Raw genomic sequence first — 22,141 nt, forward strand, 5'->3', positions numbered from 1 at the left:
TGAGCCATGGCATTAAGGGGTAGGCTGGGTCCCCAAGGATACATATAGGCATTTCAACATCCCCAACAGTTATTTTCTGGTCTGGGAATAAAGTCCCTTCCTGCAGCTTTTGAAACAGACCAGAGTTCCTGAAGATGCGAGCATCATGCACCTTTCCCGGCCATCCCACGTTGATGTTGGTGAAACGTCCCTTGTGATCCACCAGAGCTTGCAGCACTATCGAAAAGTACCCCTTGCGGTTTATGTACTCGGCAGCTTGGTGCTCCGGTGCCAAGATAGGGATATGGGTTCCGTCTATGGCCCCACCACAGTTAGGGAATCCCATTGCAGCAAAGCCATCCACTATGACCTGCACATTTCCCAGGGTCACTACCCTTGATATCAGCAGATCTTTGATTGTGTGGGCTACTTGCATCACAGCAGCCCCCACAGTAGATTTGCCCACTCCAAATTGATTCCCAACTGACTGGTAGCTGTCTGGCGTTGCAAGCTTCCACAGGGCTATCGCCACTCGCTTCTCAACTGTGAGGCCTGCTCTCATCTTGGTATTCTTGCGCCTCAGGGCAGGGGAAAGCAAGTCACAAAGTTCCATGAAAGTGCCCTTACGCATGCGAAAGTTTCGCAGCCACTGGGAATCGTCCCAGACCTGCAACACTGTGCGGTCCCACCAGTCTGTGCTTGTTTCCCGAGCCCAGAATCGGCGTTCCACCGCATGAACCTGCCCCATTAGCACCATGATGCATGCATTGGCAGGGCCCATGCTTTCAGAGAAATCTGTGTCCATGTCCTGATCACTCACGTGACCATGCTGACATCGCCTCCTCGCCCGGTATCGCTTTGCCAGGTTCCGGTGCTGCATATACTGCTGGATAATGCGTGTGGTGTTTAATGTGCTCCTAATTGCCAAAGTGAGCTGAGCGGCCTCCATGCTTGCCTTGGTATGGCGTCCGCACAGAAAAAAGGCGCGGAACGATTGTCTGCCGTTGCTCTGACAGAGGGAGGGGCGACTGACGACACGGCTTACAGGGTTGGCTTCAGGGAGCTAAAATCAACAAAGGGGGTGTCTTTACATCAAGGAGTATTTCAGGCAGGACTTCATGGAGGGTTCCAATAAGAAATAGTGCACCTAAGTTATCGTTCTTATTGGAACAGGAAGGTTAGCCTGGCCTCTGATTGATACATGGCTAGATTTACCTCGCTGCACCTTCTCTGTGAGTGACTGCAGTGTGACCTAGAAGAATGGAGTCCCCTAGACAGGGGAGGGAGGGAAGCAAATGAGTACAAAACAAATCTGGTCTATTTCTTGTTTTGATCCACTCCATCTATCTTTTACATCTTTGGCTGGCAGCAGACGGTGCAGAAGGACTGCATGCCATCCACATCTCATGGTTGCTTGGCAGAAGATGGTACAGTACGACTGCTAGCCATCCTCATCTCCTGCCTGCCTGGCAGAAGATGGTACAATACGACTGCTAGCAGTCCGTATCGCCTGCCCGCTCACCATAAGACGGTTCAATAGGACTGACTGCAGGACTAAAGAGAATGACCTGGTCAAGTCACTCCAAATTTAGTCCCTGCGCCCATGTCTGTCCAGGCACTCCCCGGACATGACGATGACGGCTACCAGTCGTACTGTACCGTCTGCTGCCACAAGGCAAGGGGTTGCTGCTGCTGTGTAGCAATGCCGTACCGCGTCTGCCAGCACCCAGGAGTCATAGGGTGACGGTTACCTGAGCGGGCTCCATGCTTGCCGTGGTATGGCGTCTGCGCAGGTAACTCAGGAAAAAAGGCGCGAAACAATTGTCTGCCCTTGCTTTCACGGAGGGAGGGAGGAAACGGGGTCCTGACGATATGTACCCAGAACCACCCGCGACAATATTTTAGCCCCATCAGGCATTGGGATCTCAACCCAGAATTCCAATGGGCAGCGGAGACTGCGGGAACTGTGGGATAGCTACCCACAGTGCAACGCTCTGGAAGTCGACTCTAGCCTCGGTACTGTGGAAGCGCTCCGCCGAGTTAATGCACTTAGAGCATTTTCTGTGGGGACACACACACTCGAATATATAAAACCGATTTCTAAAAAAACCGACTTCTATAAATTCGACCTTATTCCGTAGTGTAGACATACCCTATGAGTAGTCCCATTTATTTCAATGGGACTTAGCTTTAAGCACAAGAAAATATGTTTCAGTGAATCAGGGCTTTATCCTCTGGACCTCCTAGTATCTAACCTACAAGTATAAATGGCACAAGGTGGTCATGGTTGCCTTTTTATTGGAAAAAGATTCTATTTTATTGGGCTTTTATATAGTCACAACTCTTGGAATTGATCATGAGATACATTAAAAAAAACTCTCATAGCATATTAGACTGTCACTGAAGCAACGTTATACTATCTGCTGTCTAGTTGCCCCTTACCTTGGCTGAGTAGTGAACCAAAAGCTAATGTTTCAGCTGTAGCCCAGTCCAACTTCGTTCCTTCCGTCACTTTCTGTATTCTTGCCTGAATATTTTTTAAAAAATAGATCAGTGAATTTAGCTTTGTCATTCTACACCTCATCAGACGTTACAGCTCAACCGAGATAACTAGAAAAATACACAGAGCAACATCTCTAAAGTTTTATTAGTCACTATAACAGAGTGGCTCGCCCCTTTAAGAGCTGGATCCCTGGAACTTGTCAACTCTGTACAATTAGCCCTGTCTGCCACATCTGGGATGAGTTGTGTGGTTTAATTAGAGCCAGCTGGGTATGGACCAGGTGACTCCCCTTTAGCATCAGAGTGAGAGGCTCCTGGAGGGAAGGCCCTGAAATCAGGAGAACTGCTCCAGCTGGGAAGGGCTGGGAATTGCCTGCTAAGGCAAGAAGGACCCTGAGACACCAAGGTAGTTTGGGGCTGTGCCCAGCTGAAAACTGGAGGGAAGACTTTGTTTAGTTTTGAACTTTAAGTTCAAACCGTACCCTAAAGGAGGGCTGATATTGGACTTGACAGAGCCATTTGAGTTTATTAAGAAATCGAGGAGAAAATGAGGTGGTAGGGCACTTGCAGGCCACCAGGGAACACCTGGGAGGAGGCCACTTGCTGACAGTCACCTTAGGCCCTGATCCTGCAATCAGTTCTATGTGGTGGACACATTTGTCCATGCAGATCATCAGTGAATCATGGATCCAATTGCAGGATCTAGATTTTAAACTCCTTGGAGTACAGGCTGCGCTTTTAATATCACAGTTTTTTGTTTATGTTAGTGCTGGGGAAAGATGCCAGATGGAAGATTTCCAGTCTCCAGAGCTGACTAAAACAGATTAGACAACAACCATACAAAATGTTCTCCAAAACACTCCCCTTCCAACATGCACCCATGGATGTTGAGGGAGGTAGGCTAGGTAAGTCTTCTTGCCCATTCAACTCTTGGCCTCCCTTAGGCTGCCTATCAATGCCAATAATTTTGTTATGTGGATGCATTCACTTAGAACTGGAACAAAATAATTTTATACAGACAACTTACTAGCCATCACACATTAGTAATGAAGGTGACTAACAACAACCTGGTGCACGTTTATACTGGGGACCTAGGAAATAGACTCTATATTCTATTACCAATCCCTGAGAGTCTCCCATAAAGTAAGTTTTTATTCCATTTAAGAGTTTTAAAAAGACCTAACCCAAGTTTGTTAAAAAAAAATTTATTGATAGAATAAAGGAAAAAACAAAGTGCTATAATTTTGGGGAGATTACCCTGTATTTCTCACACACATACAAAAAATAGTGGTTCAAGCCTTGCAAAGCTCAAATCAGCCTCATCAGGGAAGAATTATTTCTTTTACAAGACGACTTTGTTGTTCTTTAGTTGCATGCTTTGTGGTGTTAGATTTCCCCCGTAACAGGTTTTTTTTTTTTTGAGCTATGGAATAAGAAGATAGACTTCATTAAGCCTTACAGACCTGTACATGCGTCCTCAGAAGATGACTGTGCATCTGGAGCTCTTCAGGCACCTCCACGGACTTGATGCCAATGAATTGCAGGAGTGGCACAGGCAGGCCTGTATCCCAAATGGTGATCCTAGCAGAGGGTTCCACCATGCCACTCCAGTGAGCTTGCAGGTTGGTTGAAGGGGGGCTATACATCATCATGTTGGCTAGATGATCATTCAGCTTGGAGTAATATGAAGTCTTTATCTCTAATACCTCATCCTCAGTCATGAGCCCACTGGCTATTAGACGCTCTGCATACATGTCTGGGACACTCTTACGGGATCTGTCAGGGAGGAAGTCAAACCCCATGCACGTACACTGTGCCATCACTGTAGTAACAAGGAAATACAACCTTGTTGCTGCCAGATGGCAATATAAACTCATTCCAAGAACTGGAGTGAATGATCTGCTGGGTTACAATCATTCAGATGGAGGCCCTCCAAAAAATAAGGGGCAGAAATTCTCCAGGACAATTTGTGCTATCTTGTTTATTATTGGAGAAGCATCTGTACTGGCAGCTATGGTCAAAAAGAAAGACTCAAAATCAGAGTTGCACTCTAATAATGATAAACTCACAGCAAGGTGAGTTAAGACAAGGAGTCTAAGCCTTCTCTTCCACCATAGTGAACATTGCATGCATGCTCCATCTGAAGTGCCAGAATATACTGGCTAGCACATTTTGAAAAAACTTTTTTGGAGTGGGGATAAAGTTAGGGTAAGTTTTACTGCTCATAAAACAGGATTCTAGCTGAACTGGCAGGAACCAGCTTAAGCAGGCATTGTGTAAGCCTCCCACACACAGCTCTGCCAACGGCCATCAGCCCTGATCTGCAAACCCTTCCCAACTAGTTGTCTGTGTCCTGAATCCCAGACGCTCATGAGCAAAGGGCAAACCAATCAAGAATAGCTACTGGGAAGTTTTAAAATGCAGATGGACTATATTAACTTGTTCTTCAAAGGAGCATCAAACTGCATATTCAAGCACTAACACCATCATCAGTAATGCCCAGTTTCTCTTTAATATGCAAGATGTCTTGACAGTGTGCTCCAAAGAGCATAGCCATGTCCACACTAGTACTGACCCTGCTGCAAACACAGATGCTGGTGCACCATTGCCAACAGCAGGACAGAATGTGCCATGTAAACAGGGACCTTAAATTTCATAGAGGCTTCTGTTACAATTGAGGATAAACTGATCATTACTGCAGCTGGTTTAGGCATGAGTTATACACCTTCCTTTGCTAGCATCAACCTACCTGATGATTTTATACATGCTGGGGTTGGTGAAGAATGGCTCATCGAGTTCATTGTGGCCCCACTGTCTGTAGCACAGCAAGTCTACAATCACATCCCTGCGGAAGTGACGCTGGTATTCAACAGCTAATCGCGTCGCTCGGATGACTTCTTCAGCATCATCACCATTCACATGGATAACTGCACACCCAATTATCTTACCTGAACAGAAGTTCAACATATGGATTTCTGAGTCAAACTCAGGGCAAGATCTAACAAAGTGCTCCCTACCCTTTGCAATCACAGGAGAATGAGCACATGGGATATGCTCACTGGAACCCAACATGTGATCTCTGCTCAGTGCATCAGAGAGAGGCCAAAAAAATCCAGAGAGATCCTGCCCATGCGAGCAGGGAGAAGAGTCTTTGTGGTTGTTACAATCACCTCAACCCTGTGCATGTGTGCAAATGGGTCCACAGTATGGTTCCAGAGTGAAGTAAAGCTTCTAACAGGTTTTGTGCACACAGTCTCTAAATCCTCTCATTCTGGATGGAAACTAAAGCCTTCCCAGGCTGGCAGTCTTTTGGTTGCCTCTTGCTCCAGCAGAGAAACAAAATACAATTTTTAACCTGAAGCAGGGTTTATCTGAAATCTATACAGAATTTCCTTGGTCAGAAGCAGTCCTTCCCCTAATCCACTCATGCTCTGTTGCTCCCAGCAGATCCCAGACAGGTTTGTCAGAATTAAAATCTTTTCAAATAAGCAGAAGAAAACCCCAAACTCACATTAGAGCTCCCTTCCCTCTGTGTGGCAACTAGACTGTCTAGGCAGAAAATTAGCTAGTTCCCAGCTGTTCGCTTGTACTTCCTTTTAGATGTTCCATTTAGATGTTCCAGGGAAGTTAACATGCTCCTGCTATTTCCCTGGCCCTTCTGGTGATTTTTTTCCTCTCCACATAGAATCCCAGGAGTACCACAGTTCTCTGACCTGATCGCTCTCCAAGGACTCAAATGGGTAATAAACCATGTCACAACCATGTCTTTGTCTTTGTCATGAAGTGCATGAAAACAATTTTTTGTGTTTAAATTATTATTATTATTAGCAAAGTGTATTCTACTCTATTAACAAGTCCAATTTACCTAATTCATCATAAGTGTGGAAAAAGATTCCCTGGGATTCATAAACACTATCTGTGAAAATCCAAAGAGGAATTTGTACTTGACATTCACACTGGGGAGTTTAAATTTCTTTTACACAGGTTACATAACCACTTGTGTGGTGACCCTTTTACACATACCAATATCACTACAGTATAGCGACGATCTTCCTCGCTCTGGAGGAGTTGTGTAACCCAGCTGATTATTAACAATCAAATGGATGCTTCCACCAACTCTGAAATGTGGGAGATTAGAGAGTGTCAACGTTTCAGGAACAATCCCTTGACCAGAGAAAGCAGCATCACCATGAACCTAAATTATAGAAGAAGGAGACAGAAAAGGATTTGTTAGTAGCCATGCTGAAAGATGTCACAATGAGAAAAAATTCATTACACAAGATCTTTCAGAGTGATCATACAGCCCTAATAATACCAGTCACTCACTCCCATGCTAATTTGATAGATTTTATATAATCTTTTAACTCCAAGGAAGAGTCACGGCCAGCAACTGTGCACACATTGGCTGATCTGTTAACTGCTCGGAGCAAACCTATAATCTCTTAAAATAGACTTTATCATTACACACAGCATTATAACCTAACATGGTTGGTCAAGTGTGACAGTTGTTAGTCTGCAGTAGATTTGCAGTAAAAGATCAGTGAACAAAATTAAGTCAGTCACCATCTGATACACTGCCCCTCCCCCAAAAATTAAATGTTGCAGGCCAAAATATACATGGCTTCTGTCTGTCTACACTTCAGTAAATAGAGGCATAGAATAGAGATATGGAGAAAGGATAAAAAAGGGATGAAAAAACAAACATAAATGAAGATAAAAGGTTTTTAAAAGGGACTGAGAGCTACTGAAGACCCTAAATGAACAGGAGATACAGGTAGGCTTAAAAACATATTTGAAGAAAATTTATTTAAAAAGTTACAAACAGCCCAGGTTTTTGAAAAAGTTGAAAACACTGGGCTCAATTACAGGTTTGCATTGAAACTGGAGTCTTTAGTTGCAGAGCTTGAATCCAAACATCCCCAGAATTCAGTGTGGTTCAGACTGAGGTTCTATTAAAGCCTCCCTCTATCGTCAAAATCATTAAAGATTAGAAGTTTTAGGAAGCTGCTAGGTAAAACCAGGTGAGGGTCTTACCTTCAGATTCAGGATCCGCAGACTCAGATACTCTATAGATACAAACCTAGCCACATCACAATTGAAGAAAATGTGCATGTGAAGCCCTGGTGACATGAAACCTCTGGATTTTCAGTAGTTCTAATAAAACTTTTCAGTTCATCTTTACAAGGGGGCATCACAGATGAGCAGTGTTATTCATTACAAGGGAGACCCCCAGCATTCAGTTCCGTTTCTACTCCTGACCCTGACATTCCTTCTGCAAATTTAGAAATGAACCGTGGCAAGTTTCTGGCATCTCTGAAAGGATTTCACTTCTTGCTCCAGCTGTTTTGCTGCTCTCCAAAAGCCTCCATTTCGCATGGTCCCACTCAATAGCACCAGCTTCATTCCAGTACACACACTAAAGCAAGTGAAAAGGCTTGTCGGCCAATGCTCTGGTCTCATCCCAAGACCTTCAGAGTGTGTCACTGAAAAAGGCTCCTCAGAACCCAGCACACAAGTTTACAGGACATTTGATATTTGAGAATTTAAGTCTCATGCCCTCTTTCTACTTAAATCTTCCCCCCTCAGTAACCAGCTAGCCTCCAGCCATGACATTTCATTCTACTGAAGAAAAAGCTTCTTGGGTCTTCCAGTCTACTTAAGGTGCAAGAAAACGGAAAGGAATGAAATACAGTGAAACTCGTAATAAACAATCACTCAATGCACCAGCAAGTTGCTTAATAATCTTGGTCTTAAACTAAAGGATGAACCAAGTTATACTCAATGATTTGATGCTAATATTTTAACAAGCGTCATCCACAGAAGGCTGACTCTGAATTATTACCAAAAAAAGCCTCTTTAATCTGCACACCAGGAGTATGAAAAACAGAGTGCTCCCTGCTCTACAACCAAGGAAAGCAGCAAATCCACTTTGCAAGCAAACTTGATTCCTGCTGAAGTTCTGTGCCACTGCACAATGCAGAGTTTGCACAGAATTAATGTTCCCCATAGAATTTGTGATTCCACCCCAACCCAGGGCTGCCAGCGGGAGCCCCAGCTGCCGATGGGAGCATCATTATACGGTGTTATTTTGACAAATAAAATATGCAGCATTTTAAAATACTGTGCACAGAGTTTAATTTTTTGGCCCAGATTTCCTCCAGTAGTAAAACTTCTCATGTGTACTTTGGTGTTAAATTTATACTTTGTTTCTGAGAACTCCAGTGCACGTTGATAGGAGAGAAAACCGTTCGGCTTCTGTAATGGGAAATGGACCGGAAGGGAATGAGACACACTGTAAGGGATGATTCCTCAAGGATTATTTGTTTTTGAACACCGGATACTTGGTGCTATCTAGTGCACTCCAAAGGCAAAGGACTTGCTCTTCGGAAGCATTTTGATGAGCCTCTGAAATAAGTTGTCACTGGCAGGGATAGTTCAGAAGTATCCAAAAAAAGGGTGAATTCTACCACAGGCCAGGCTTCAACTAGAAGACAAGACTTTAATAAGAGGATCCTGATTATAATGGAAACCATGTCAAAGGGTCATGTAAGGCATGAGGCTGCCTATTACTTAACTTACGGTATTTTATATGCCCCACCCTCTTACTATAGTATCGGATTGCCTTAGAATCTTGAATGCCTCAACCCCACCGTGAGCTAAGGAAATACTATTCTTCCCCCATCTGTAAAACTGAAGCACAGACAGTGACTTGCCCAAGGTCACACAGGAAGTCTGTAGCAGAACAGAAAATTCAATCTGGGTCTCCTGAGCCCCAGGCTCATGCCCCAGCTACTGTTCCATCCTTCCTGTCTCTACTGAAGGTAGGCCCTTAAGCTATGTCTACAGTATGGACCATACAGCAGCAGAGCTGTACCACTGCAAAGTCTCCTGTGTAGCAGCTCTATGCCAGCCGGCATAATTAAACTACCCCCAATGGGCAGAGGAAGTTATGTCGGCGGAAGCGTGTCTCCCACTGACATAGCGCTGTCCACACCGGCGCTTTTGTCAGTGACGCTTATATCAGTCAGGGGTGTGTCTTGCCAACAAAAGTGCTAAAGTAGACAAAGCCTTAGTGAAGGTTTCATTACACAGTGGTCATTTTATTCAGAAGGAGGGAAGAAGAAAGTGCACATTGTGGGTGTCAAGGAGATTCGGTGATGAAAGGGAATCAGAGACTCTTCCATGGGAAGTAAGTTTGGCCATTCCCCCCACCCCCAAAGAAAAACAGAAAAATTAGAAGGCAGGAGGGTGTCTAGTGGGAAATCAATTATTAGGGCATGTGTGACATGGGGCTAAGGTTAGGGAAGGTTTTATTTGTACAAAAGAGATGGATGGGTCCGGGTAATGGAATCTGGTGGCAAAATCTAAGGGGATAAACAAAAACCAGCCTCACTGGTATCAGCCATGAGCATCACTTTCAATTCTGCCCATGGCATTTGAGTCCTCCTAGAATTTACTGGGGTTGGGGGGGGGGAGAAACGGGAAAAAAACGTGCATGTCTCATATGCTTCTCAAATCTAGGATGTCCTTTGAAATGCCTTGACATGAACAGGCTACACCTAGTTGTTTCCATAAAACAACTCCTGGAGAAATAAGTTTATGTTTATATAGACCACCCAGCAATGCAGTACAGGATTTTTCTGGCAGCCTCCATATTACATTTGAGGGAGGAAATAAAATAATGTTGGCCGATGTTTTAATTGCTGTAATTAGGATTTTAAAAATTGGTGGACTGAAATCTCTTCCCCATGGTAGTCACCTACCACTGTCATAGAAGGCTTCTTCTAATTAAAATCATCATAGCTAATTAAATCCTCACAACAGGCACAACCCCTACTTTGAGGAAGGGGAACCTGGAGGCACAGAGAGGCTAATGGCCCGATTTTCAGAGATGTTGAGAAATCCACCATAAAAGAATCTGCGGGTGCGCAGTGCTACTGAAAGTCAGACCACACATGCCTTGCTCAAGGCCAGAAGAGTCAAGGGCAGGTCTGGCTCTCAGACCCTTGCTTACAATAGTTACAGAAATGTCAAGATTATTGTATTAACGGCAACTTTTAAGTCACAACAACCAACAAAATAAAATAAAAATTGTAACTTAAGAATATTTTCAAGGTTTAAAACAAACATGTCCTGCAGGTCAGACATTTCCTTTGGTTGGGTTTGCTTATGGCCCGCAACTACTCTGGCTGCCACTAGTTTCTAGACAATGCCTGATCAAGAGGCCACTACTGCTTATTTATCATAGAATATCAGGGTTGGAAGGGACCTCAGGAGGTCACCTAGTCCAACCCTCTGCTCAAAGGAGGACCAATCCCCAACAAAATCATCCCAGGCAGGTCTTTGTCAAGCCTGACCTTAAAAACCTCTAAGGAAGGAGATTCCACCACCTCCCTAGGTAACCCATTCCAGTGCTTCACCACCCTCCTAGTCTTCAATAAGTCTTCAGCTCAGTCTTCAATAATAGTCTGAGCCTTAAGTTACACTTCAATAACTTCTGAAGGGGGTGAAATTAGGAAAAGAGATGGTCAATTCTTAAGTCTCAGTCAGTGAACTTTGATTACAGAGAGATGGGTCAATGGGTCAGACCGTAGGAATTATTAAAAATTAGTCATACACACGATTAGAGTTCCATTACCCAAGAACTTGCAGAAGTTTGATCTTTTCCACTACAGTGGATGGCAAATTCAGAGAGGCTTGATCATAGAATGGAAAAAGATTATGCAATATTTTCCTCCCCCCTTCTTACAAAATTGATAACTCTCTCAAAACTGCTCCAGATGCTGGAGTCTTTTCCTTTCCTCAGACTTGTGGTTTGGACAGAATTTCTGAAATTATCTTGAAGTTAGAACGCAGCTGTGCTGAGATCTTGGGAGGGTAAGAGATGAAGATAAAAGTTGGTTTAACAAAAAACAAACAAAAAAACAAACAAAAACTCAAGCCCCCATAAAATGTCAAAATTCTTAGGAAATGCTCCTTGTCTAAGCTTAACTAGAGGTGAATGCCCTGCAATCCTGGCCAGAAGTTACAACTACAGGAAAAACAAATCCTTTAAAGAGGTTTAAAACAAAAAGTAGATGAGTGGAAGCTGCAAGACACATAAGCCATGAGCCCAAGACACTTAAATCAACATATACATATGGTCAAAGACGCATTTATATCTAAAAGCCCATTATGACTCAAAACAAATAAATTCCCACACCAGAGCAGAAATGTAGCCCATCTAGACCAGTTCTCATTTCCTGTAGTGGTTCATGCCAGGTGCTTTATGACCTGTCCAGACTACAGCTGAAACCATGCTAGCAATAACTGTATTTTATAGTCTTACACTATGGACAGGAATTCCCCCCGCCATTTATAACCATATTTCAATGAGATTATTATAGGTTACCTCAGCGGTCTAATGGTATGTCACAAGGCTTATCCCACTCATGAGAAATGGTCTGTATGCTGATATTGGAATGAAATACGTATCAGGAGGCCATATTTATGGACTTTAAACAGCATGTGTCAATGAAAGAGGGAGTCAAGGAATGCGAGGTGAAAAACTGATAACTCTCAGGCATAAGAGATGGAGAAGTTTGGGGGATACTTACATGTGTTTATCTCCCAAATGGACCCTTTTTACAATCTTGGGATACAGAACTTCATCCAGAAATTTTGTGAAGGAAGATCTGGAGACCTTGGAGAACTAGGTTCACTGTCAGTCTCACTGCCATTTTAGCTATACTGCTTCCCTTTCACCATCTATAACCAGCCATAAAACAGAGAGCAGGAGCCAGCTGCCAACTCCCATGCCAGTACTGCTGCCCTAGCCAAAAGCAAGTGAGCAAAGAGAACTAGAGCAAGCCAGCCTTGAGATTTCTACACTTATCACTGGGGAGAGAAAATAACTTGCAGGGAGCTGTGCAACAAAAACCCTGAAGTGAGGCTCTAAGACCAAGACTCTGAAAGAAGAAGAGCTTTATACCTATTTTCTCCCTCTTGACTGGCTGAGTGCCCCCAACCAATAACCACTGTAGTCCTATGTTCACTTTATTTTTAGTGACTAACCCAAACCCCTGTTAAAAACCACCACATGATCATCAACATAGCAAAGCTATTCTAAGCCTGACAGCAATCCCTGACATGGGAGTTGGCTTGTGTTGAACAGAAGTGGGTAGAAGACCTGAGACCACTACTAGGTTAACGGGCTGGTTGCTCCCTGAACACCTTTGTTTTCAAGAGGAGAAAGAGTTACACGTTTAAGTTTATGAGATCACTTTCCTTGTTACCTCCACAAGGAGAGGTATCACAAAGAAGGCCACACAAACAAGGGAGTTTTCCATATCCTCTCTAAACTGCACGTGGAAAAGTGCAATTTTCATCAATCCAGTAGAGCACTGTACAGTGTTCCCAGTTTTGCAGAATGTGCAAGGGGAAGGAAAAAAAAAAAAAAAAAAAAAAAAAAAGTGTTACATGGTTCAATTTGGAACCTGAACTTCACACCAGAGTGACCATGAGCTAATGCAAGGGAAGGAACGGGCCAGTAAGCTCAGGGGCATGTTTTACCAAACAAAATGCAAGTAAGTTTCCTGTTTAAGAAAAGAAAAAAGTTCAACAAATGCAGTTTTGTTGGAAATGTAAATGAGGCCATTCAGTCCCAACAGTATCTTAACCTCTCTTTTCTGCTTTTTTCCAAACAGTCCATCAATCTCCCACTCCAGAAGCAAAACTGAGGCATTTCTTTTATTCCAATTATTTCCCCACTAATGCCTTCCATGTTCATTGCTCTTGGCTTGAAATAGTTCTTCCCCAGTTCCCTATTTACTCCTAGTTTCTAAAAGTCTAAGAGCAGAGTTCTCAGTTTTGGACTCAACAGAACGGAGAAAAAAAAAAACTCTTTACTAGCTTTGACGGTTTTTCACAATTTCGATGCAGTTCTGAAGGAGAAAGAACCCCTTTCAGTAGCCAGGAAAGATTTACCAGGACAGTATAGTGCTGAGACTCCCCCCTCACCACAACCACATACTCTAATGGCCAATACACACTGCAGTGTTTGTTTTTCTCCAAGGACATGTTTTCAGAGGCTGGGAGATTGAAGGTTCCTGCTTGGTTCTATTTCACGCTCTAATCACCCTGATTAGAAACAATGGGTGAGCATGACAGTTTAAACTGCAAAAAGTGCAAAATGGCCATCAGGGAAAACAGATGTGTGCAGCTTTCAAAGCATTCTTACTAGCAAGAAGACTACTAGAAAAACTACTAGACTACTAGTACAGATAGAGATCATTGGCTTGGAAATCTTAAAACTGGGATGCTTAAAAATGCCAGCTGCATTGTCATCTGGAGATCTTCCTTTTTCTAATAGTGAATAAACCTAGCTCTTCACCTTTCCTCTGATTTACAAACTTTACACCAAGTATCATCTTTCATACTCATTTGCGAAAATTTGTTTGAGCTCTCCAAGTACCTGCAGGCAGATAACTTTGTCTCCAGGTTGTGCGGCACTATCTAGCGAGTAATCTCCATCAAGAAGAGACTGTTGCCTTCCGCGTGTCTTGCCAACCGCCACTGGATTAATTGCTTCTAGATGTGATGGATTAGGCAACATGGTGACATGCAGAGGGCGGTGTGAACCAAAGTCTAGATCTACAGAGGATGTCAGGTGGGACAGGACATCCCCAATTGCTGGCGAATTCTCTGGAAACTCACTTAAGCCACGCATTTTACGGAACATCAACTGCACAGAAATAAGATTAGTTATACAATGCACATTTGTATTTACGTTACAAATTTTGGAGATATTTTTGTTTGTTTTAAGTCACACACTTTGAGGTGAAGTCCTATAACCCTTTGGACCTTGCCACTTAAGCCCTTTTGTTGCAATTCTCTAAGTATTTTCACAGGGAGATCTGCAGAGCCCATGGCAGGAAGAAGTATGCGCTCACATAGGTCAATTTATCACTTGTACTCAAGCGCTGGCAATGAGATATTTTCTTGCCAAATAAACTTATTACACAAAAAATCTGAGTAAACAGCAAGCTGCTGCTAGTAAGACAAATCTGTCCCTTACCTCAGGTGGAAACTGAAGCAGCCCAGTGAGGAGATTAAGCCTTCCTCGATGAGGCATTCCAAGAATGATGTCTGTCACCCCACTGTACACGCACATCTTTAACAATTCATAGAAAAAACCCATCATGCTCTCTGCTCCTTCACCACTGTAACGTTTCACTGTGGCAAACTTGGTGGCCAAGAAGCGGTCAAACTCCTGATAGAAACAGAGTATGACTACAAGTCATTTAACACAATATTGAACAGTTACACAATTCTATGCAGAATATAAACCTGGACAAAACCCCAGCTCGTCTCAGCAGATCTTTCTCGCCAACTAGCACCACACCCAATCTAGTAGAAGAGGCTACGAATGAGATCAAATGAGAGATCAGCCACTGTCTGGTTTTATGTTAGGATGTGAGAACATGCATTTGCCCCCTGAACACATACATGCATCAGGAGGTGTAGGAAAAACATGACACAACGTGGAGGGAGGCAAAGAGGGCCAACTTGTTCAATCTGAAAATGGTGTTTATAGCAAAGTTACTTATTTCACAGGGGCATTAGGAACCCAAGTTCGTTAGCATTCATAAACCCCTTAAAGATCCTCGGATCCAATATGCAATATATTATTTTGATTAGTATTATACATGGCCCTGGGTGCTCAGGCACAAGTACTGTTGAGATGGAACAGAAGAGGAAAAGACACTCAGTTCTATGTCTAGTTTTTCCCCTCACTAGTTTTGTACAACAAAGTTTTGGGAGAAACCTTAAAGTGTAAAAAATTCCCGCAGTGTTTACAATTATGGATTGAAAACATATCGCTATGTCTATGCTAGAGACCTTACAGCGGCACAGCTGTACCAATGCAGCTGCGCCACTGTACGATCTCTCGTGTAGCCGCTCTGTGCCAATGGGAGAAAGCAACCGCTGCTCGTTGGGGGTGATTTAATTATGTCTATGGGAGAGCTATGTCAGTGGGAGACGCTCTCCTGCCAACATAGCGCTGTGCGCACTACCACCTATGCCGGTGCAATTTATGTCACTCGGGGGGTGGGGGGGTGTGCACACGCGCGTGTGTGTGTGTGTGTGTGCATGCGCGCAACAGCCTCAGCATCTGGCTGGCTGGCATTTGTTTGTAGTTAGCCAATGCTCAGCAGCCTTGAATTTAAAATTCCTGCAGTGTTTACACAAAAGTGCAGCAGGAGCAACGTTTCCTATACAATCTTCTCTAGACCCTGAGCCAAAGGAAAATTTGCAATTGACCTCAGTAGGGTCAGGAAAAAACCCGATTTTACTAATTCCCTTAATGAAACAGCCACTGAGGGAAATAAGCCTGCCAACTGCATTTCAAAAGGCAATGTAGCACACAACACTCATTTGCACAGAGAAAAGGGTAGTTTCAAATTCTCCCTATTTGGGCCACATGAAAGCCAGAAGCAGGGACACCTTTATATAAATACTCGTGCCACTATATGAACAAGAGAAAAAGTAAGATGGAAAAAACCACAGAATTTTACATTATGGAAATATATGGCTAGAGTCCCCCAAACAAACACTCAGCCCACGCACTTTATTAGGGCCGCAGAAGGGAGCCTTTCACTGCCCCTTACAGAACGCACTGGGAATGAGGCAAGAGCTGCTTTGCCAAATGCTTTGGCAGTGCTATCCAAACAGCTACTTCGCCAGAGCAACACTGCCAGAACCCTGATCATGCCCCCATTTAGCTTCCCTTCTCTCTAAAGAATAAAGGGCTTTCTTCCTGAATATTCCCTGTTGAGAGAGATTGTGACTAGAAGCTGTTGGTGAGGGGAACAAGTGACAAATAGGGAGAGTGAAATGGGAAGGGAAACACAGAACACTGGAACAGCAGCACATGTGCCTGAAGTCTCCTTGAGAGCAATACCTCACTGTTTCTCACGCAATCAGCTACTGACAGAGTAAAGCACTGCAGTTTTCTTTTAAGCATTGCTGCAGTAGTTAAGGTGAACAACTCCCTCCAACAAGAATTATTTCATTTCTACACTGCATCCAGCAGACAAAACTCAGGTCTTCCCCATCTCAAACACATCCATATTTAGACTGTAAGCTAGTTGAGTAGTGTTTGTTTTTTGTTTTTTTTTTTGGGGGGGGGGTTGATTCCCCCCCCACCCCCCATGTTTGTAGTGTGTTATTAGTGTTGCTGCAGCGCTGTTAATGCTGTTCCTGGAGCTCTGGTGCCAGCTGCAGTAGCAAACAGTGCAGCGTGTTGATTCAGCAGACCTCAATGTTATTCATAAGAAAGCCCACAGGCTTGGTTTGGTGGTGAAGGCGCTCAGCCAGGTGTATTGTCAACGAAGCACGTTCCTAGTGTGCCATAGGAGCTATGGGTACATTAAACAGACGTATGCCCGCAACAAGGTACCAGTTCAACCAGCACACGAGGATGCTGTCTCCTAGACTAGTATAAAAATGCCCCTCCTATGACTTCCCCTTTCATACATTAAAAAGAAACAAGTTACCTATTACACTCCAGATGTAGTTAGTTACTACCCTTGTACCTGCTCGTTTGAATAAGACATCCTAATTCATTATCCTGTTATCCCCGCCTCATCTTTATGAGGGGTCAGTGTGCTCTTGTACCTTTTCTTAGGAATGAGTTTATGTAGTTACCTGAGAAATCTGTGTTTTTGTACCATCCTCCCTGGTCAGGACTGTGCTGCTTTGGTTAGCGGACACTTAGTGTGTTACTATTCTGCCACGCCTACTCCGGTTCACAGCTTTTGGTTCACACTGCTAGTTATGCTAGGGCTCCAGCAAGGCCTATACAGTGCCTAGCACAATGGGTCCCAGTCCATGACTGGGGCTCATAGGAACTACTGTAATATAAATAATAAAGATATGCAATGTACCTGAGATTCTAGCATCACTTTAGACAAATGCTTTCTCTCTTCTGTTGTAAATGCCTCCTGTTTTAATTGTTCAAACCTTTTAGCAAACCATTCTCTCTCCTCCAAGCTTGACAGCTGACTCATTTCTATAGAAATATGTCCACAGTATACATGGTCAAGATAAGTCAACACATCCTCTAAGGAAGCCTCTTCTTTTCCCATGTTCAGGAGCCCTGTGATGACAAAAAAAAAAAAAAAGGTGATATAGTCAATAACAATGGGATTAATGATTTGAAAACACAATATTGTGTCCTGTCCCTCTATTCTTCATTTGAAGGTAAAGTTCTCAAGAATCTTTATAAAAACACTATGGTGTAAAAATAATTAAGACATCTATAGCACTTTTCATTCAGAGTTCTCTGAGCACCTTCCAAAGAACGGTATGCATCACTGTAAGCTTTTTCAGTCAGAGTTGTCTTTTTACTATGTATTTGTATAGCATCTAGCACAATAAGACTGATGGATTATTGGGACCCCCCCAAACACTAGTGCAATACAATACCAGACATACTCACTTCACAGATGGGGAAATGAGGCACACAGAGAATCTGAGTGATCCAAGGTAACTGAATGAGTGGTAGAGCCAGGAAGAGAAGCCAGCTCTTCCGATTTTCACACCAGTGCCCATTGGGCCACAGTGCCTCTGTTACTGTAGTGCTTTATAACGTAGTTGAACATGGTATACTATTAATATGTAACCTGAAAGCTACATTAACAATTACAGAGTTACCTAAGGTTTCAGAGTAACAGCCGTGTTAGTCTGTATTCGCAAAAAGAAAAGGAGGACTTGTGGCACCTTAGAGACTAACCAATTTATTTGAGCATGAGCTTTCGTGAGCTACAGCTCACTTCATCAGATGCACACACATGTCATTTCCACATGTCCCATTACAGCTAGCCTTTTGTTAGGTAATACAAGACCAGTGTGCGATGGCCCCTTCAATAAACTCCTGTGTTGTATTGAGAATATTTATACCTTTGAATGCATATTAGGAAATGCCTACTAGGCAGCGAGATGCTGTGGAATTTTAACTTCCAGAAGGACACGGTGGAAGTTTCAGTGTTTGCGTCTCTTCAAGGCAGATTAGATAAAGTACCAGAAAAAAATAAAATGCTGCAGGAAACAATCCTGCACTGGTCAAAAGATGACCAAGTCTAATGGGTCTTTTCCCATCTTAAATTTCCGTGATTATAGTTAGAAGTGGGTCCCAGGCACAAATTTCTGACCAGGATTTAAGTTGTTGCATGTTTGCTGAGATTTTAATCTATGCTTTTAGTTCCTGCCTACTTTAGCCGGAGGATTTTGAGTTATTTCTGAACTAAATAGGACCACGCCCTTATCAGCACTTCCAGCTAGAAGGCTCCCTCAGTTAAAGGTGTAACTGCGGCTTTAGCAGTGATTGATACTGAAAACTCTCTCTTTGTATCTCTTAAAATCCCTCAACCTTAACAAAAACCATGAAAACAGTATGCCATACTAATGTTGCAGTATTATCTCATTTTCATCCAACAGGAAAAAGAAAAAGCTCAACCATTTCCTTTGTCTGACAGATTCCAAACACAGGACAAGTCAGCTGTGCACCAGGAAGCAGATTTACCTGTGGTATTGAAAGGTCCCTGAAGCACTTCTGTCAGCACTCGAATTTCAGGTACCATGTCCATCACAGCTTGGCCAGCAAACAAAGGGTTAATTTTGGCAGCTTTGTGGCCATGTTCACAGTATGCAGTTACTAAACGAGCAAGGCCATGATCAGCTAAATATAAAGAGGGAAACAGAGAACAATTTTAGCACATACACTCCTAATAGCATCAATTCAGTGGTCAGAATACAGGCCTGCATACAATCACAGAATCTAGGACTGGAAGAAACCTCGAGAGGTCTTCTACTCCAGTCCCCCACACTCATGGCAGGACTAAATATTATCTAGACCATCCCTGACTGGTGACTGTCTAACCTGCTCTTAAAAACTTCCAGTGACAGAGATTCCACAACCTCCTAGGCAATCTATGCCAACGTTTAACTACTCTGACAGTTAGGAAGTTTTTCCTGATGTCTAAACTAAACTTCCCTTGCTGCAATTTAAACCCATTGCTTCTTGTCCTATTCTCAGAGATTAATGAGAACAGTTTACCTCTTGAAAATGATTACATCCCCTCTCAGTCTTCTCTTCTCCAGACTGAAGAAAAAAAAATTATAATCTTTCCTCATAGGTCAAGTTTTCTAGACCTTTAATCATTTTTCTTGCTCTTCTCTGAACTTTCTCCAATTTTTCCACATCTTTCCTGAAATGCGGCACCCAGAACTGAACACAACACTCTAATTGAGGCCATTTCAATGTGAAGAACAGAAGAATTACTTCTTGTGCCTTGCGTACAAACACTCCTGCTAATACATCCCAGCATGATGTTTGCCTTTTTTTTTTTTTTTTGCAACAGTGTTGCACTATTGACTCATTTAGCTTGTGATCCCTCTGACCCCCAGGTCCCTTTCTGCAGTACTGCTTCTTACACAGTCATTTCCCATTGTGTGTGTGAAATTGATTGTTCCTTCCTAAATGGAGTACACAGGATTTGTCCTATTTTAATCCTATCCTCTAAAGCACTTGCAACCCTCCCAGCTTGGTATCATCCACAAACTTTATAAGTGTATTCTCTATGCCCTTGTCAATCCATGTATTACTCCTGGGGGAATTCTGCACCAAAAAATTAAAAATTCTGCACACAATATTTTAAAATTATGCATATTTATTTGTCAAAACAACTCACTATAATCATGCCAGTTTTAATTATTTTGGTAATTTATTTCAAAATACTGGTCACCAAGTAAGTTTGTAATACAGATAAAAGAAAAGTTTCAGAAAAATATATATGTATATATATTTATATTTTTTGGACAAATAGATTCCTTACTAGGCAAATTAATACAGAACTTTGTGTATTGTAGTTTAAATGAATTTCTCAAACATTTCCCACACCCCTCACAAGCAGCGTAGAGGCTTGGGGGAGTCAGGGATAACAGAGGAACTGAGGGAGAGGGAAGGAGCCTGGGAATTAGCCTGGAGGATTGCTGGGTGTGGGTGGGAGAAGTATGGAACGGAGGGGAGGGGCGGCTTAGGAGGAGGAGGGAAGGGACTGTTAGAAAGTTGTGGAGCCTCCTGCATGCAGATCCTGACTGACTCCTAGCTTCTCCAATTCAGTCAGGCACATCTGTCCCCATCCCAATGTGGCCCTGCAGCTCAACTACACACCACCCATCCCCACGTGGGCCTGCAGCCACCCTCCAATTCAGCCCCTAGCTCCTGAGCCCTCTCCCCACACACTAGCCCTTTTGAAACCCAGCCTGCGACACCCCTCCCCCTCAGCAGCCTCATATGCCCCACTCTGTCTGTCCCCACCATATCCCGTGCCTCCTAACCTGGCTCCACAGGCAGGGAGGTGTGATGAATGCAGCTGGCTGTTACTGCTGGTCAGCCACTGCTGTCTGTTCTGGCGCCACAGCAGCCTCCGGAGGGCAAAAGGTGGAACTGCAGCACTTCTTGGGCAGAATATATTTTCTGTGCAGAAAAGAAAAATTCTGCACAGGACATGAATTCTGCACATGCAGAATTCCTTCAAGAATATATGTACATGCTGAAGACTGACTTCCCTGGATGAACAATACAAGCTTTTATTCCTGTTAGCTCTGCTGAATCAAGAGAATGATGTGATTCAGAGCAGGATTCTGCCCTGTGTACCATCAACAAAACTGTAGGCTAAATTCTAACTTCAGAATCTGTACCTTTTGCAAGCTCTTCAGTAACAGAAGAGTCAACTAGATTTTCAAATCTCAAAGAAATTGCGTTGCATAGCTAGTCAGTGGCAAAACCAGAAAGAATCCAGGGGCCTGACTGCCACACTCATTCCTTACTCTTATCATAGAATCATAGATTACCAGGGTTGGAAGGGACCTCAGGAGGTCATCTAGTCCAACCCCCTGCTCAAAGCAGGACCAATCCCCCAAGGATTGAACTCACAACCCTGGGTTTAGCAGGCCAATGCTCAAACCACTGAGCTATCCCTCCCCCCCCATTGGGCAATGCTGCCTTCATGCTTTTTTTCCCCATGTAAACTGCAAACTGAGTAGTAGCTGCTCAAGTTAGTCAGTGAACAATTTAAAACAAACAAAAACAAAAACGACACCCAAGAAAATGGTGACCTGCTCAAGGACAATTTCTAATCAGAAAATAAAAATCCAAATAAGTTAGTCAGAATTATTCATCCAGCTCATTTAAAATAAAAATAAAATAAATAAAAAAAATGACACCCAATAACCCAAACCAAACTCAAGATTTATCAGAGCTGCATACTTTCAATACTACTTTATAATGCAGAATGCTGGGGAATGAGAAAGTATGACATGACCAAACTGTCTTCATTCCATACAACCTGTCTCAGAAAAATTCTCCGTATCTTTTGGCCCAGAACAATCTCAAACCAAGATCTATTGACACAGTGCAGCCAAGAGGATCTGAGCACCATCATTGCCAGGAGGCATTGGAGATGGATCGTTCATGAGCTTCAGATGGAAACTGATTCCATCACCAGAGTGGCAAGAAGATGGACACCTGAAGGCAAGCGAAAACAAGGCCACCCGAAAACAACATGGCGAAGAGCTGTGGAAGCCAAGCTGAAAAACCTGGGGCACAGCTGGGGAA

The 22,141-nt window shown here is 43.3% G+C and overlaps 1 protein-coding gene across 1 annotated transcript in view; it reads right to left on the minus strand.

Annotated features, from left to right (window-relative positions):
- DHTKD1 (dehydrogenase E1 and transketolase domain containing 1) overlaps nt 1–22,141 on the minus strand; it is a 48,917-nt gene that overhangs the window by 22,567 nt on the left and 4,209 nt on the right. The window contains exons 2-9 of the mRNA XM_084617369.1: nt 19,046–19,201; nt 17,409–17,620; nt 14,537–14,731; nt 13,934–14,203; nt 6,505–6,676; nt 5,231–5,429; nt 3,945–4,257; nt 2,422–2,506 (exon numbers count right to left, since the gene is read on the minus strand). Of these exons, the coding sequence (XP_084473495.1) occupies nt 2,422–2,506; nt 3,945–4,257; nt 5,231–5,429; nt 6,505–6,676; nt 13,934–14,203; nt 14,537–14,731; nt 17,409–17,620; nt 19,046–19,201 (1,602 nt within the window). The remainder of the gene's footprint in view (nt 1–2,421; nt 2,507–3,944; nt 4,258–5,230; nt 5,430–6,504; nt 6,677–13,933; nt 14,204–14,536; nt 14,732–17,408; nt 17,621–19,045; nt 19,202–22,141) is intronic.

The sequence above is a fragment of the Lepidochelys olivacea genome (genome assembly GCF_965140295.1).
Source record: "Lepidochelys olivacea isolate rLepOli2 genome assembly, chromosome: 1".
Taxonomy (NCBI): Eukaryota; Metazoa; Chordata; order Testudines; family Cheloniidae; genus Lepidochelys; species Lepidochelys olivacea.